The sequence below is a fragment of the Zingiber officinale genome, chromosome 2B (genome assembly GCF_018446385.1).
Source record: "Zingiber officinale cultivar Zhangliang chromosome 2B, Zo_v1.1, whole genome shotgun sequence".
In the NCBI taxonomy this organism is placed as follows: Eukaryota; Viridiplantae; Streptophyta; class Magnoliopsida; order Zingiberales; family Zingiberaceae; genus Zingiber; species Zingiber officinale.
The window spans coordinates 132,674,189-132,691,904 of NC_055989.1; the positions used below are offsets into that span (position 1 = coordinate 132,674,189).

A 17,716-nucleotide genomic window follows, 5' to 3' on the forward strand; every position below is an offset into this window, starting at 1 on the left:
ATTGGGTGGTTGTATGACCCAATTAAGGTTAGATTTGGCGTCCGACTACATTTGGGGGTTTTTGAGGCCTTTCTCTTCTAATAAATAGAAGAAACAAAACAAAAAAGTATTTAAATTTAGAATATAAAATATACCTGTCAATGACACATTATATATCATTATTATTAAATAGAAGACACTTGATTTCTTTTTTTTTTAAAGAAATATTATGATAAATATTTAAAAAGGACAATAATGAACTAATTCTGAGTTATCTTCTATTCTCTTGAAGATACAAAAGATAGAAAAATATACATGATATTATTTTTTATTTACATTTTCATCTTTTATTTTTTCATAAACTGTTAGATCATTTGATGACATAAAATTATTATTATTTTTTAAAAAAATATATCGATAAAAATAATATACTTTATAAATAATTTAATATATATTGTGTAGTTAGATCACATTATGTCTAATATTGTCAATTTTAAACTAAACATGGAGTTTAATTCCATATTTTATGAAAGGAATCCATATTTGAAATAAAACAATATTTGCTTCAGATAAAGAGAAGCAAATCATTGGTTAACCAATCAAACAAAACTCATAGATGCAAGCCTTCAAAAGCAAGAAAACATTAGATATGGAAGGAAGGAAAAGGCACATACATTCACATGGCTTTTGGGCCACAACATTTTTAAGGGTCCTTTTCATTTGATGATCAAATATCAAATGAAATGAAACCCTTTGATTTTAAAGTCCTTTTTCATGGTGATGATCAAATGAATTATTATTACTTTTTAAAAAAAGAAAGAAAAAAGCTTACTTGGAAGCTTCATTTAATCAACTAAGGGTTCTTGGACATGTGCTATGTGCCCCCTTTACAAGAACCATGTTAGCAAGTTCATTGTGTTAAAATTATTAACTTTGGATTATAGATAGATTTATATTGGCAATCTTTTACACAATTGATATCAACGATTACGAAAAACAAAAGGGAATTACAAGACAAAATTAGCAATATTTAAGCAGCTTCTACACACTTTAAATTAACATTCTGCCTGTCCGAAACTGTGAAGCTAAAAAATTGAGAGGTGGCAGCGTCATTGACTACATATAGACTTTGCTCCACTCTACAAAACAAACAGCATTAGTGTCGGGTCAGGGAAGGGGTCTCCGGCGTTAATCCTCTTACGCTCAAGTCAGTCATCGGAAAATGTGAAGAAGTAGAGCAACAGTAACAGTGGAATTCAATAATAATGAGCGTACCTCCGTCGATAAATGATCCCCTTTTATATAGAGTCCTGGTGGACAGCGTGTATGTTTCTCGAGGCATGAACACGTTCTCCCATATGTCCCATGAAAGGGCCTTATCAGGAAAGTACCTCTGACACCATACTTTAGCAGGACATGTATATCCCTGACACGACAGTAGAAGTTTCGACCGTACAATCGGCCTGTTGACCATGCCTCGTGTCAGCGGCACTATCTCCCAAAAAAATGTCGAGAGATACTACATTGGTCCCGTTGGTTGGCCGAGCGAGGTAGTCCCTCGGCCAGGACTCTGGTTCCTCTATAGCTAGGTCCCGTTGCTTGGCCGAGCGAGGAAACCGCTCGGCCGAGACTCTACTATGGCCTTGGCCAGGTCCCATACGACGTTCTGTCATTCCGTATCGAGCGTTAGCTGTGTTGTGTATCATCCCGAGCCTGAGTGGAGATCAGCTCAGACCCGTCTCCTACCAATCGAGGCCTGGCCACCTAACCGACCATTGCAATGGTCTTTCGTTCAAACCTTTGACATCCGAGTGTTGACCACCTTTTGATTTTGACCTCTACCCTGACCGTTAACCTCATGTCAGATAGACTTCCCTCCATTCACTAGGAATTGTCAACTTTAACTATTTTGCAAATCTAAAGTAAAGCATTATGTCAATAGATTGATCTAGTGATATCTAGATGCTCATTCCTAATCACTCTTTAATATGCAACTGGAGTGAGCTAGCTTTGATATTGCTAATTTTGTTGTAATAATATATATATTTTTGTATGTGTTTTACGTTTGGGCAAGCTATCAGTACAAGATCACTTCTTGGCATTTAATAAACTTGTCGTCCAATTAATTAATAACTTTAGTTAGGCCCTATGTGCTCCAAAACCAACAAGACATGCCATCCAACTTAATGTACATTTTTGTTTTGTTGTCATAGTCTAAACTATGATAGATGTTGAAGTTTGTTAGTCATTCAAATTAGCTCGAACTCAGCTAAAGGGTGATCGAACGAGAGCAATTCAATAATATACTTGTGGATTCAATTTTCATAGGCTACCTCAAAAGTGCATCCACTCTCCAAATGGCTTTGAAATTGAAGAATTGCCGAGATTATTTCTCATTCCAAACTATAAACCATCTCAAAGCGCTATGATCAATAGGAAATTATATCATACTACCAAGAAAAAGTTATCACAATAAAACATCAAAGATATCTTGAGAAAAAAGCTATGCATCCCCCATTATTAATTCTATCTCACAAGATAAATTGGCAGAAAGATGATAGGACACTGAGGCAAATATATTAAGCTAGCATGCACAATTTGTCCTCATATAAGCATCCAACAACCACATGCCAATGTCATTGTATCCCATCAATATTAATATTTAATTATCAATGGTAAAATATTGTTTTATTCCCCTTTCTAATTCGCTTTTTATTAAGCCCTAGCTTGTGGTCCAGCCTCTCTACCCTTATCTTCTACCCTAATCTTCCCATGGTCACACTCACATCAACTAGAGCTGGCCCTCCTTTTCCACTTTCATAGAAAGCTAAAAAAGAATTCCATTGACAAGACTTTATCAAATTGACTAGTTCAATGGGCTAAATGGTAACGAGGTAGCCCCGGACTATAGTGCGATGAGACAGACTCTCTAGAATTGGAATCTCCACCTGGATTACAAAGGGAAAAAAATGATAACAAGTTATTAAATTGAATCATAAACAAAAGGAGAAAAGAATTGAAGATTAATTCAAATGAAAAGAAAAAAGTGTGAGTAAAGGGAAAATGTTTCACACTTTCAGCCTAATGTTCTTCCATAGAGGGTCAGTAGAATTATGTTCGTTTGATTTGAAAGTTTGTCGGTTTCTATTGGATTTGAAAATTTATCTAGATATACGGTGTCCCACCCCTAGCCTAGCTAGTTTTTCTCTATATAACCCAGTGAGTTTGATTCCCGTGGAGAAAAATTAAACTAATCTATTAGTGATCTCAACTTACAGCGAAACAAATGCCGCCGATGGTGGAGTCCCCGGCCGGAATGGTGTCTTTGCTCCGGCGAGCTTTCGAAGACCGTCAGTCCAGCAAGGCGTCCGCGGCCGGAAGGGGCGGGGGCAGCGGGGGAGTGTTCAAGATGTTCAAGCTGATACCGATGCTGGGTTCCGGTTGCAAGATGGTGAAGCTGCTGGCGGCGCGGCCGAGCAAGCAGGCGATGCTGGCCGACAAGGCCATCGCCGTGACCCTGTTTGGCCCCCGACGTGGCCGCATCAGCTTGGCCATTCAGGAGGACCCCCGGTCGCCGCCCTTCTTTCTCATCGAGCTGCCGGTGTCCACGTGGGTGCTCCAGCGAGAGATGGAGTCCGGGCTGGTGAAGCTGGCGCTGGAGAGCGAGACGCGGACGCCGCGGCGGAAGGTGGCCGAGGAGTACGTCTGGGCTGTCTACTGCAACGGCCGCAAGGCCGGCTACGCCATCCGCCGAAAAGAGGCCTCCGATGAAGACCGCCGCGTGATGGGGCTGCTGCGGGGGGTGTCCATGGGCGCCGGCGTCCTGCCGGGATTCTTCACCGAGAAGGACGCGGCGGCGGACGGCGAGCTGACGTACATGAGAGCAAGGTTCGAGCGGGTCGTGGGGTCCAAGGACTCCGAGTCCTTCTACATGATCAACCCCGACGACAGCACCGGCGCCGGCGGCGAGCTCAGCATCTTCCTCGTCAGGTTGAAGTAATAGTCCTGTAATACCAAACCTATTAAACACGAATTAATAAACAATTAAACCTTCTTAATTTTTGAGCTCCACATATGAAGTAATGATATTATTGTCGGTACGATTGTAAATAATCAATAATACTTCTTAATCTACCTTATTTTACAAATATACATGATAAAATACATGTGGTAATGTAATTAATACGTACATTATTTCTCATGAGAGGATTTTTCAGCATTTACATCTAGTCATGCTTTGTATCTAATGCATATGATGCGCCTGTAGTAGTTGCTCCATAATTAAATGAATTATTTCATATTAATTATAATTAACTTAATTATATATGTAGTGAGCAAAATAATAATAAACTTGATGCACAAACGTAGACGAAGCTAGAGTTGCTAATTATCGGAGATAGTATTCATTGATTTACAAATTGCATATGAAAATGGCTCTATAATTAAGCAATGAGAGATCAATGAATGGGCAAAGATTCAAAGAACTAAAAGTGATAAAGTCAAAAAGTGAGATATTGGAAAAGGTACGGCCTTTTCCGATATGGAGAAAAGCTTTGCTAGTGATCAATGGTCAACCTTCATACCCAAAACAATTGTAATGCATTGGGTACATCGACGTACCTGTATTGTTGGATGAGGCACTCACAAGCTCACCATGCTTAAACGTCGTTGTTGCTTTCATTTTATATATTTCGCCCAATTGATGTTTCTTCCATGCACCTAAAGGTACTGCCTTTATGGATGATGCTCATGTGGAGGCTGCTCCACAGTGCTCACCAGGCACTGGGATAAGACTTGACAACCTCTAAAGGGCAAAGACATGGCCCGTGATTTGCCACCACGCTGTTGTTTCTCCTTCGTGTTAAAAAGAAAAGAGACCATTGATTATGGATCGGTCACCCTCAAGGTTTGCTTTAATCCAGCTCATTCTTTCAAGATCAATGCACTGTAAAAGGATAAACGCAGTTAGCTTGCACCAGTGTGACTGATGAGATGTATCAGGAAAGCAAACTATTCTCCTCGTTTCATAGTCACATAAACAAAATGGCTTTAACAATTCAACGATGGACCAATTTCAATAGCTGTTTTTTTAAGCTATCACAATTTATGTGTGAGACCTATTTCAGAACTCAAATTTGTTAAGGAATTCCATATCGTGCAACAATATCTTCGGTTGCGACCTGACAGCTGATGAAAAATCTAGATTTGTGGATGATTTGTCCTCAAGCTCTCAATCATTTTAAACTAGAATGCTTTGCTACATATTTCAAGAAACAGACAACAGCAAACCTAGTTTCACCATGTGCTTTGACTGAGGCTGGAATCATTCTCAGTTAATCCCAGAATCCTGATCTTGGCAACCGAGATGAAGATAGTATTTTGAATTTATGACTTTAAGGTCCTAAAACTAAATTTGCATCAGCTAGCTTTTTCTTTGTGCTTCAAACAACACAAACATGAATTAAAATCTTCTAAATCAACAGGTAAACGTTTGCACAATCAAGAAGGAACTATACGATCATTAGACTCAAAACCTAGTGATTTATCGAATCCCTCTACTACAGCATCGCTGTCTTTGAGTGCTCAGCTAATGGAGTTTCAAAGTATAGCTTATAGCCAATAAAATATAATAATGTCAAACAAATAGATGAATACATGAAATAATCAACTAATTCATGACAAACAGATACAAACAGAATGCAGCATCTATTTCGCCTAGAAATTATTTTAGCTATATTCCAATCAATAAAATCATTAAAAGGTAAACATTTAATGTCATCAACAGTATGAACAAGATCGAAAAAGACCGACAGATGCCTTGAGCTTTCGACAATTAATGTGTCTATGGGAACTGGCAGCAATGAGGAAACACAAACATAATGATAAATTAACAACGAAAATGATAATTTAGCTAGGAACTATACAACTCAGCGCATTACAAACTATACATATAAGTATTCCTTGAACTACTTAAGATGATATTCAGACAACATAAAGCGTAACATAATGCCAAAAAAAAAAAAATCACAAAAACAGATAATTGCGGATATGGGCACAAGGTCAGCTAAAGTAATTTTATATGAATATAAATTGCTGCTACTCTCAACGATACCGAAATTGTGACGAAATGCTACGGCAAGCATAATATTTAGGAGCTATACGTTACATTAAGTGTTGCTACAATTTGCAGTAAGCCTTGTTGCAGCGTTACTACAAAATCAGTGAAACACCAACTCATTCGTGAGAGCACATATCTTCACAGTATTGTTACAAAAATAAAATAAATAAATAAAACACCCTTTACCCGTCCAGAAATCCGACAAGCCCTAAACATAAAGAATAGGGAATTCTAAGAATAGGAGAACTTTAGACTTAACATAACAAAACTAACCTGATGCTGAAACTAAGCTTTACCATTACTATCTCTACCATATTACATAATCATTATCTAGTAAAACACCTCTCACATCTCTATGCTTCAACTTTCAGGAACAAGAAACAAGATCACGAGCATGACCTTGGAAGAGTATAATAGTAATTGTTGGAACTGAAAGCACCATAGAAATTAGAATAGAGTTACAGATTCTTTTCTATCTGATCAAATAGGTGAACTTATGCTATCCTAGGAAATGAATCTATCTTAATGTGATTTCCCGAGTAGCCCAGTTCAACCTAACATTCTACTATACTTCCTCAAGATTATTTGCTACCTTTTTACTGTTGATTGCTTACGATAATCATATCTATTTATTCCTCTTGCATAATGTGGGCCTATATTTTAATTGAAAATTTCATTTTTGTAGTTTCTCTAATTCATTCGTTGTGGAAAATAGAGATTCTAAACCAACTAGGAAAGGAAAAGGATTCCATACACCTTCCTCTGAGAACTAAGAAAGTTTGACAGTGTAACATCAACCAGCAGTCCAATTTACTCTATCATTGAATCTTCAAATTGCGGGCAGTGTTAGATAATAAGTGGTATTTGGGGGATTAGTCTGACTTGTCCTAGTTTTCTACCTTATTAATTAATACTATTTCCTATATTTCGTTGTTGATCACCTATCATTAACAGTGTACTCTCGAAGAAATTTTCTTTATTTAGGAATTCAGAATATTTTTACTGAAATCATCAATAATTCAGTGGCAAATGGAAGTAAAAGAAATAAAAAAGAAGAAAGAATAAAAAGGTAACATCTCCTACTTGGGTTTCAACTTCAGCACAAGCAGAGCTTCTAAAGAAGTGCACAAAAATATCCTTGAGAAAACAAAATGCAAATTGGTGGGTTGGCTAGAAAAAGATCCATCATTGACCGGCTGCATCATCCTCACGTAAACAGTCTCGAATGCCATACCTACCTACTAAATGCAAGCTTCCAAGCTTCCTCATACCCTCTTGAAAGATATAGAGGGACATTCTCGAGCTTTACATGGGGACATACACGCGACATCAAGAAACTCCATTTAATTAATTGGAGAAGACAGCAATACACCTGAATCCGCTCCAGTACTTGTCGACATCTCTAGAGGAAAACAATAACAAAGAAATAGGGATATGGGAACAAATGAGAGCGACGTCATACAGAAGTGACAGAGAAGAAGGGAACAACTTGAAGCGAGGTGGGTTACCAGTGCCGGATCTGATATCCTTCTCCCCGATGCTAAGCGCCTAACATTCTCCGCTTTTCCCGCCACTGCATAGAAAAGAACTCCGCCACGATCTTCCCTCCACATCCACCGTCGCCGCTGCTGCCGGGGAGTTTCCCAAAGTTTCCCCCGAACCCTAACCAGATTCTCCATGCCCACGAAGAGAAACTTCGAACGATTCGAAAATTAGTTGAAGCGGTTCAAACTTCTTGCTCCGACGTAAGTCTTAACTGGATCGTTATTGGGCTGGACCACCGGTCCAATTAACATCAATATGAAAGTCTGATAGCCCATTTATGACAAACTTGGCCAACTTCATTTCTTTAATTTTTTTCCCCTTAATTTCCTTATTTTAAAGGCATATATTATATATATATATATTAAAATAGACGTTTTTTTTTAAAAAAAAAATTAAGAGTAAAATAATATTGAAATAATAGTGCTTGAAAATATTAAAGACTTATAATTCAGAAATTACAGAGGACTTGTATAAGATCCCGTGGTGGATTAGGGTTAGCATTTTGGTGGATCCGGAAATGGGCGTGGAGAAGCAGCTGCTAAAGGAAGGCCACGGCCCCAAACCTACCAAGGGCCAGTCTGTCACCGTTCACTGCACCGGCTTCGGTCAGTAGCACACCACCTCGCGGTCTTCCGTTTCTCACTTTTCTTTTTTTTTTCGTGATCTATGCCTTGTTCGTTGATTTATGCGGGGCATTTGGTCTCGACCAATAGAAGATAAGAGGAAATCGCCCGAGGTTTGTGTGGCTTGTAGATCAATTATAAATCTCACGATGATGTAAAAAATTGAACTTTTGTTGTTGTTCTCTTTTCTGTTCTTTTGGTTTTGTGATTACTGCCGGAGGTTCTTATGCTGCCTGCTTGTTCTTGATGAAACCATTCTGCAGTAATCTAAGATCGTTTGAATTAATTCTTAGCGTTGGCCTTACTATAGCCGTTGGTTTGCTCTGGTGTGAAGGATGAGGTTCTACACGCATAAAGATAAACTTTTGATGAGACTGAGATGTTAGGCTCGTTCGATACCTTTTGTAAATTCTGAATATTGTGATTCCATATGTACGAAAGAGACGAAGTCTTCTTTAATATCTCATATATCAAACTTATGCTTCAGTTGAATCTCATCCAGAGTGGTTGCTTGTGTTCTTTGAATATTGTTATATATCATATTCTCTGGACTCTGATTAATTCATTAGGATGATTCCTTATTATTAACCTGTAGGTAAGGATGGTGATCTGTCAAAGAAATTCTGGAGGTACTTTCTTTTCCTTGTTCTTATTCCTACCCTTGTTCAATTCCCTCTCTAAAACCAATTACGAAAAGCACTGTTTTTATGGTTTCAGCACTAAAGATCCTGGGCAGCAGCCTTTCACATTCAATATTGGCCTGGGTTCAGTAATTAAAGGTATTTTTCAATCTCATTCAACCATTTTTTTATTTTATCACAATGCTGCTGAAATTGAAATGAATTCCAAAGGAAAATAGTAGTGATTAGCTTTCATGGTGCTTTGATTGTACTAACTTTGGGTTAGATAGTTTTGGTTTATCTAAACCCTTTTAACAACTCAAGGAGCATCATGAAAGATTGATCAGTCAGAATTCTGATTTAGCTTCATTTATGTCATCTGATCTATGTTAAACACAGAAGAGATTGACTACAAAGAACAGGACATTGAATAAACAACGTATTTGGAATCAAAAATGGAGTTCATAGTTCTTGTTCATTTATATAAATATATAATTTATACTTGTTTTATGGAAATATGAATGACTAATTTCACTGCTTATTTTACTTTTCTAATTGCATCATTCTAAATCATGTTTGATGTTTCATTCTTTACAGGGTGGGATGAGGGAGTGATGGATATGAAAGTTGGAGAAGTCGCTCTACTTCAGGTAATTTTTGTCCTCTAATCTCGTTCTCATGTTCTTGGCAAGGTTGTTTTAATTGTTATAGCAGCCTATGTTGGCCTTTGTAAATGCCTACTAAAAAAATAAAGGTAGATCCGCTACCTTAGCGGCCCCCCTAGTGTCGGCCCCACGGATATGGAGGGAGGTAAATGCAGGTACACATGCTATAGACGCATGGTTTGTAAATGCCTTCTAAAGGTATCTCTTTTGATGCATCTAACATCTTTCTCTTCTCATCTTTCTTACATTTTTTGTTTGAAATAGCTGGTTTATAGTCCTATAATCTGAAAGTGTTCAACCTATGAATTTCCCATCTCGATGAAATAAAATGGTACCTGAAACTCCATCACTTTCTAATCTCTCGTCTTGAACCATATGCAGTGCACCCCAGACTATGCTTATGGAGCTGGCGGCTTTCAAGCTTGGGGGATTCGTCCAAACTCGCCGCTGGTGTTTGAAATTGAAGTTCTTAGCGTAAAGTAACAACTAAGTTTCGCTAGCAGTGAGTTGTAGAACCTGAAAAATAACTGCTACTCTGAAAAAAACTACTGTCTACCCAGTAATGAGACAATTCCTGTAATGATTCAGATATGAGTTGTTGCCTTTTGGAATTCAAATTTATCTTTGCAGTAAGATCTGATGGTTGTCCTTTTGCAGAAGGAAAATGTCAGATTTGGTCCAACTTTGTATTTTGATTGCAGACATGATAAGATATGTTTTCCTCTATGGTCTTCCAGTTTGAGCTATTCAATTTACACATTACTAATATTTTCCTTTTTTGACTACTTGATGATTCAGTTGTTTGAGTAATAATATTCTCAATTTGTTTGTGTTGGGCCATTTTTAAATTCTCAGTCTAAAGTTGAGTCAGATTTGTAATTGATTTTAGAGTCAATCTATGTAGTGGTTAGTTATGGAGTCGGTTTTGTTTTTCAGGAAAATATAAAGAAAACTAAGGAGTTTTTTTTTTGACATATCATAGTTTTATATTTCACAAAGCTAACAATGTTATAATCCCATTTTGTTTCATATATAGGAGAGTGATACGTTTCCGACTTGCTGTTCGCGATTGAGATGATTTAGTGTGCCTTAAGTGATTTTAGATGTTCTGATTGTTTCGGAGTGCCCCAAGTCATCTCAATCGTGAAAATCAAGTGCGGATGTTGATTAAGGAGTGATATGCTTCTCGACTTACCATTTGTGCTTAATTTCTAAGATTGAGATGACTCGGGGTATCTGGAATCACTCAGGGTGGTGTCTTTAGTAATTCCATGTGCCCTAATTGATTCCAGGCATCCTAAGTCATCTAAGTCGTGGAAATTTATCGTGGATGTCGAACAGCCTCGCCCACCAACACACACATATATATTTGAATTCTTTTTAGACTTGATATTATACTCTAAATCCTAAAGTCAAAATCCTAAATGGTTAAACCTGAAACTTAAAAAAAAATGATGCACACCGTGTAGTCGTGCATTGCACTATACGCAACGTGTATGTATATATATATATATATATATATATATATATATATATATATATATATATATATATATATAGAGGATTGATATGCTGCACGCCTACATAGTGCGCGACTGTGCGCGCAGCATATCAATCAGCGTTTTTTTATTAGTTTTTAAATTAAAAAATAATTATAAAATTTCACATTTCCTTATATAAATTTCTAATACCTTAATATATCCCCTTAACATATTACAATACTCAATAAATACTTAAATTAATTTTATTTTAATTTTTTTTTAAAACCAAACACTATAACCTAATTGGGAAGCCTAAACCTCAGAGGTAAAAAAAAAAAAAAAAAAAGCTTTAACACTATAACCAAAGCCTGAACCCTAGAAATAAACTCTTTAGAAAATATTTTTTTTTAATTTTTTTTTTAATTCATAAATAAAAAAAAATAAAAACAGTTGTTATCCTGCGCGGCGCGCACAGTCGCGCACTGTGACGTCGCGCAGGATAACAAATCCTTTTATATATATATATATATAGAGAGAGAGAGAGAGAGAGAGAGAGAGGGGGATGCAAATAATTGAATGGAGCATAATTGTTTGGGACTTTTGGGTATGTTGCCAGAGGATACATTAGATGTAAGAAAGAATTGACTAAACTATAGTCAGAAGAAGATGACATTTCTTTTATATTGTCGACTGAGATGATAAAATATATAGAGGATGTATCAGAAGAAGATGACAGTTCAATGAGAACAAGGGATTATGGATAAGGTATCCTCCTAGAATAAAAACTCCTTATATAAACAATAATTTGGTATTTAGAACCATAGGAAAGTGAAGACCACCTGAAATTACTTTTTTCATGAAAAAAATATACTTTTAAACATAGGAGAATATGATGACTCTTAAATGTATGATACCTACTTAGAACAATGGATTGCCACAGTTTAAAGAGACTATCAAGCTATAAATGAACTTGACATAGAAATTGGAGAAGTTGTGATGAGAGTTGGAGAAAATTACTTGGGCAACATAGCAAGACTTGTATGTGAAGCTTATAAAATAAACTTTCCAAAAGAAATAGCTCACATAGCATCACATGAAAATAACATCTTAAATTTTTATTATACTATCAACAGACTATTAACAGCAAGAGATGTTGATACAGGACTAGATTGACAACAAAGAGAGCCATGAGAAATTGATGTGCATAGATTATGCATCCTTTTAGGTATTGTTTATCGCACATCTATTTACATTTAATAAGTACGATCTATATTTATTGCACCCTATTTCATTATTATGTCATACTTCTACTCTTTTAGTTCGAAGATCTATTCTCGTTATATTTTGATTGATAAAATACTTTTTTGAGCGAAAATGGACCAAATCGGACGTTGAGGCGGACTTCAGTAGCACACATGGTTGTGCCTCACAAGCACATGGTCATGTGCTTTGAGCCAGACACTAGCAACTATTATGCCAAGAGGCATCGTCATATCCTTTTTGCAATAGATATTATGCTTGGGCCTTGCCAAAAGGCACAATCATGCTCCCCACCAGAAGCTATAATGTCACGGGTGTACCTTATAGGCACAGTTGTGCCCTTTTGCAACCGAACCAAAATTTCCATGGTGTGCCTTTTTGGCACAGTCATACTAGGTCTCCAGCAAGAATTATGCCATGATTGTGTCCCTTAGCATGACCGTGTGATAGAGAATTAGGGGTCGTGTGCCCCTGTTATAAAATAGGTTTTAGATTCCCTTTTGAAAGGGAGAAGGGTTTTCTCCTCGAGGTCCAAATGCACAACAGATTCTGATGATTTATCGACGATCCGAGGCCATTTTCAGTGATATGTCCATCTTCCTAGCAAGGATCTCCTTCCAAAGACTTTGATTTCATCCGGCTAAGCTTTCTCTTTTCTTCTCTTCTCTTCTAGATTTGGGTTGTACATTATGTTCTTTGACGTCTTTGAGTTCTAGTTCTCTTGCTATGGAGTAGTCCTTCGTATTCTAATATGTATGAAGTATTTGTAATGTGATGTTAATGTATACACTATGAATTTGCCAATTTCCTATTTCAATGACATATTTATGTCTTGTTTATGTTTAATTAAATGTGTGTGTGATCAATGTTTGTTATATGTGTGTTTAATTGAATGGATATAAAGGATTGGTCACCATGTGGAGGAGATACTCTATATTGTATGACTGGGGGCCCTTAGTGACAGAGGATATCCCTTTTATAACCAAACATTCTAGAGTATCATCTTGACAGAGTGTCCCAATTCTATGTTAGGAAGTGTGATCTATGTAATTTAGAATGTATGATCGGAGGACCCTCATGTGACATGAGGTATCTCTTTAACTGAATTTTCTATGTTACTTCTTCCATTTAATTACATTGAAATCTAAAGGGATAAAAACTCTGGTGCAACCGTTACAGGGTCGTACAAGTATTTAGTTAGAATCTCTTTAAGAGTATAAACATAGAGGATAAGAGATGAACAATTCATAGCACATCAACTAGCATTACGATGAAACAAAAATTCTAAAATCATTTTTCAACCAACTTTCCAATCTCACTTGCATCCTCTAGACCTCTTTCTCTCCTCTCTATCTTTCTCTCTCTTGCTCACTCTCTCTCACTCCCTCTTGCTATCTTTTATTCGTGACCTCAACCAAGCTTCATTAGTCTAGATAACTTATTTTACTGACTCAGCTAGTGTTTAGTTCATAGTCCCTATGGGATCAATATTTTATTACTTGATGACTTAATCGTGTAATTGCAGTAAGACAACAAGTTTTTAGCACCACGTCGAAATTGTTTGTGATTAACATTAGTTGATAAGTAATTAGTTACTCTAGATATTTTTATTTTTGTTAATAAAATTCTATATTTATTTTTCTTAGTTTGTAATTCAATTTTCATTCTTATATTCTGTAGTTTCTTACTTGTTTTTAAATTTTATATTTTTGTACTTGCAAATAATTCTGATTTGGAACTTGCTTTTTTATGTGAAGATCTAATACTGTAGAAACTTTATTGCTTGTTGATACTGAGATTGACAGAATATTTAGAAGGAGAAGAATTCTATAGAGATAATTGGAAGAAGAACAAACACAATTAGCAATGGCAAGCAAACCTTTGAAAGAGTATGTAGCAACGTATGCAAGGAGCCTCAGGCCTAGCATCATCATACCTTATATCAAGGCCAATAATTTCAAAATCAAACCCATGGTGATTTCTATGGTACAACAAAACTAGTTTGGGGGAGGACCTACCGAAGACCCCAACCAACATTTAAAGATATTTTATGAAATCTGTGGCACAATGAAAATGAACAGTGTTCCAGCCAAAGTGATAAAATTGCTTCTATTTGATTTTTTCTTGAGAGATGGAGCTAAAACTTGGCTTAATTCATTGTAGGAAATAGTATCACCACATGAGAGCAATGTAAACAAAGATTCTTGGAGAAATTTTATCCTCCAATCAAGACCACTCACATGAGGAATCTCATTTCAAGCCTCAGACAAAATAATGGGGAATTCTTACACGAAGCTTGGGACAAATTTAAAGGAATGTTAAGATGGCGCCCTCTCCATGAATTAAAGAAATGACTCGTAATTCAAATTTTCTACAATGGAATCAACTATCAAATAAAAGTTTCTTTGGACTCTGTAGTGGATAGAGCTCTCATGAATAAAGGACTAGATGAAGCAGAAAAAATTATTGAAAGTGTGGCACTGAATTATTACCAATGGGTTCAGAACGTAGCAACCCAATCAAAATTCCTGTGAAGTATGATGTGGATTATACGAAGATGGACACCCTAACAAAAATGTTTGACTTGATGAGCACCAATCTGGTGAATGCGATTGTTACAACTTGTGAAATATGCAGGGACTCGAAGCATATGAAAGAAGCTTGCCAACTAGGAGATATAACTACACAATTGGCTCAGATTGAATAAGTGGATGAAATTGTTGTTGGAGCAATTAGCTTATGGGGTTTTGATGTTTGACAATCTACCTAAGTCTAGTTAGTTTGACCAGAAGTTGATCTAAATAGGACTTGATATTTGGAAGAAAAAAGACTAGTCAAGATTAGATGACTAGTAATGAAAAGTCCTAACTTAGTTAGGCAAGGGTAAGTCCTAGTGAGTGAAGCTATAAAATGGAAATCTCAGGGGGAGGTAACCTTAGGCAGTGGAAGTCTTGGCGAGTGAATCTAGGCAGTGGAAATCCTAGGGGGAGGTAACCATAGGTGGTGGAAGTCCTAATGAGTGAAGCTAGGCAATGAAAATCCTATGGGAAGGTAACCCTAGGTAATGGTAAAGTCTTGGATACAATCCAAGCATAAAGCCTAATAGGTCGGATAAACTTACAGGAGTGCGGCTTGATCCTAAGGCATTAACTCTTAGATGGTCAACTTAGAGGAGGGACCTCTAAGCAAAAGATAAGCCTAGTAGGTCAGATAGATTTATAGATATAAACTAGGTTGTTTGTTTGTATTTGTGTGGTTGTTTTGCAGGAACCTTGTAAAATACGGTGCTCAAATAGTAAATAAATAATAAGGTTATTTGACAAATAATCTTATTAGATTTTTCAAGAATTTTTAGAGATTTTCTGGGATTTAAACGAATATTGTGTGACATGTTTACGGGGATCAATTATTGTACGGTAGGAAGCCTGTTTGGAATAACCATTAAGTTGGTAGTTGATTTGGACTCAACTTAGGTGTTAATGAATTAGACCTAAGTATTAAATTCCTAATTTCCTTTCCTTTCTTTCCCGATTTCCCCACCTTCGCCACTCAATCTCTCTTCTCCCGTCTCCGCCTGTTCTCCACCTCACGAGCATCGACGGCTGGTTGACGACGGGCCCAAGCACCGACACAAATCTATCATCATCTTCTTCATGTGTGCCCTAGCTCCACTCCAACGTTATCACTCTCTCCCGATCCACCGTCGAGCTCCTCTTCTCTCGACTCGTGCCGCTGCTCTTCCCTCTTGCGATGCCCCAATCGCGACGTCCCTGTCAAGCCATCGATCATCGATTCTGCCGGTCGTTGTGGGAGCAGCCATCGACCCCTCTTTAGTCATGAGCCCTAATCTTCGCTGATGTTCCCCTTCGTTGTCGTCGACCCCTCTTCAGCCACGAGCAACCATTTGTCGACTCTCGGGTTCGACGACTCCATTTTCACTGCTCTTTTGGGTGGGTGCCGAGACTGCCGACGCCATCACCAAATGGTATTGGTGTATGCCATCTCCAGTGATAGCGGCTATAGATCGATTCCATCGTCGCCTACCGAGCTATATCGCTACCCTAGGATCAACACTGCTTTTCCCTCTTCCTCGCCCAATTACCTGGTGCTCGAATGACCTAGTAATAGAAGGAAGCTACCGGTAATGTATTGAGATTCTGCCCATACTACTCACCAACAATCCACAGTGTCGGTCATCCTGTTCCAGTTGTGAGCGTCTTTAATCATGAGCTACCAGCAGCTCATTTGAGATTGAGTTTACAAGGGAAGGAGTTATCAAACAGTAGTGGATCGCTGCTGTTGGTTGTGAGTCACTCTCAGTGACACCTAGTTGCAAGAATTGGGGTAAGTCATGTTTAGATTTGATTTCTTTTCTACATTAGATTTGATAAGGGAATTGATAATGAAGTTGAGTTAGCAGAGATATGAGTTGCTTTATGGGAATGTTGATTGTGGAATATGGGTTATGGACTTGAGTAGTTGATATGCGTATTTTAAGTTTGGTATTGATTAATCTAAAAGATGTTTGTGATAATTGAGGATTAATTGATACATGATCTATTATATTAGTTGGATTGCTAGTTTAGATCTTGAATTGATTGGTGGATTAAAGATGAACTTATATTGGATTTGGATTATTAGGTGAAATTAAAAAGTTACCTAATCGAATTAGAAATGGGTTTTAGGTTTAGCTAGTTGTTGTATATGTGATTAGCTAAACTGTATATCATGCGATTTGCAGGATGTTGGATTCGGGATAAGCGTCTCGACATGGGAATACTGGACACGGTCTATGTATAAAGGCGGGTACTTCTTACTTTATCTCCTTAGTATTTTGACCCTAGTGCATGAGCTTTATATTCAGATAGATACTGTGTTTATCTTGACTCCACTTTTATTTTTCCTGCGTTTGATACTTCCACTCAATCTTTGAGCTACTCGTTTCTATATCGATACAATCTCTCGTTGCTATCTATATGATATTTAGCAGATATTAGACACCAGATACTAGATATTAGATACTGGATATATAGATACCAGATACGGGATATTAGATATTGGATATGGACACCTGATACCATGTTTACTTGCTTTGACCGCTATTGATACATGTTTCTTATTGAGCATGTTGGCTTCATGTAGCATACATGATTTGTGTATATATATATATGATAACTGCTGCATTTTACGCATCATGTTATTGCATGCATGCCGGCGCCCATGTGTCCCTTGTGGTTGAGAGGGTCATTGGCCAGGGCCGCACGCTCAGGCACTCATGGGTAGTGGCGGCTGGAGTGTGCTGCTTGTCCTGTCGTACCACACTCGACCACTCATGGGTAGTGATAGCTGGAGTTGTGAGCAGCAGGAACCCTATTGCTACGTAGCTAGATAACTACTATGCAAACTGTCTACTCGATCACTCGAG

At 37.4% G+C, this 17,716-nt stretch overlaps 2 protein-coding genes across 2 annotated transcripts; both read left to right on the plus strand.

The window, feature by feature from the left end:
* Positions 1–3,202: 3,202 nt before the first annotated feature.
* LOC122047295 (protein MIZU-KUSSEI 1-like) lies at positions 3,203–4,037 on the plus strand. The gene has a single exon (XM_042608473.1). It carries the CDS (start codon positions 3,266–3,268, stop codon positions 3,977–3,979), a length of 714 nt encoding a protein of 237 aa, XP_042464407.1. The 5' UTR covers positions 3,203–3,265; the 3' UTR covers positions 3,980–4,037.
* Positions 4,038–8,093: 4,056 nt separating this feature from the next.
* Positions 8,094–10,276, plus strand: LOC122047296 (peptidyl-prolyl cis-trans isomerase FKBP12-like). Its single transcript, XM_042608474.1, has 5 exons — positions 8,094–8,247; positions 8,861–8,894; positions 8,983–9,044; positions 9,483–9,535; positions 9,932–10,276. Exons 1-5 carry the CDS (start codon positions 8,160–8,162, stop codon positions 10,031–10,033), a joined length of 339 nt encoding a protein of 112 aa, XP_042464408.1. The 5' UTR covers positions 8,094–8,159; the 3' UTR covers positions 10,034–10,276.
* Positions 10,277–17,716: the final 7,440 nt, after the last annotated feature.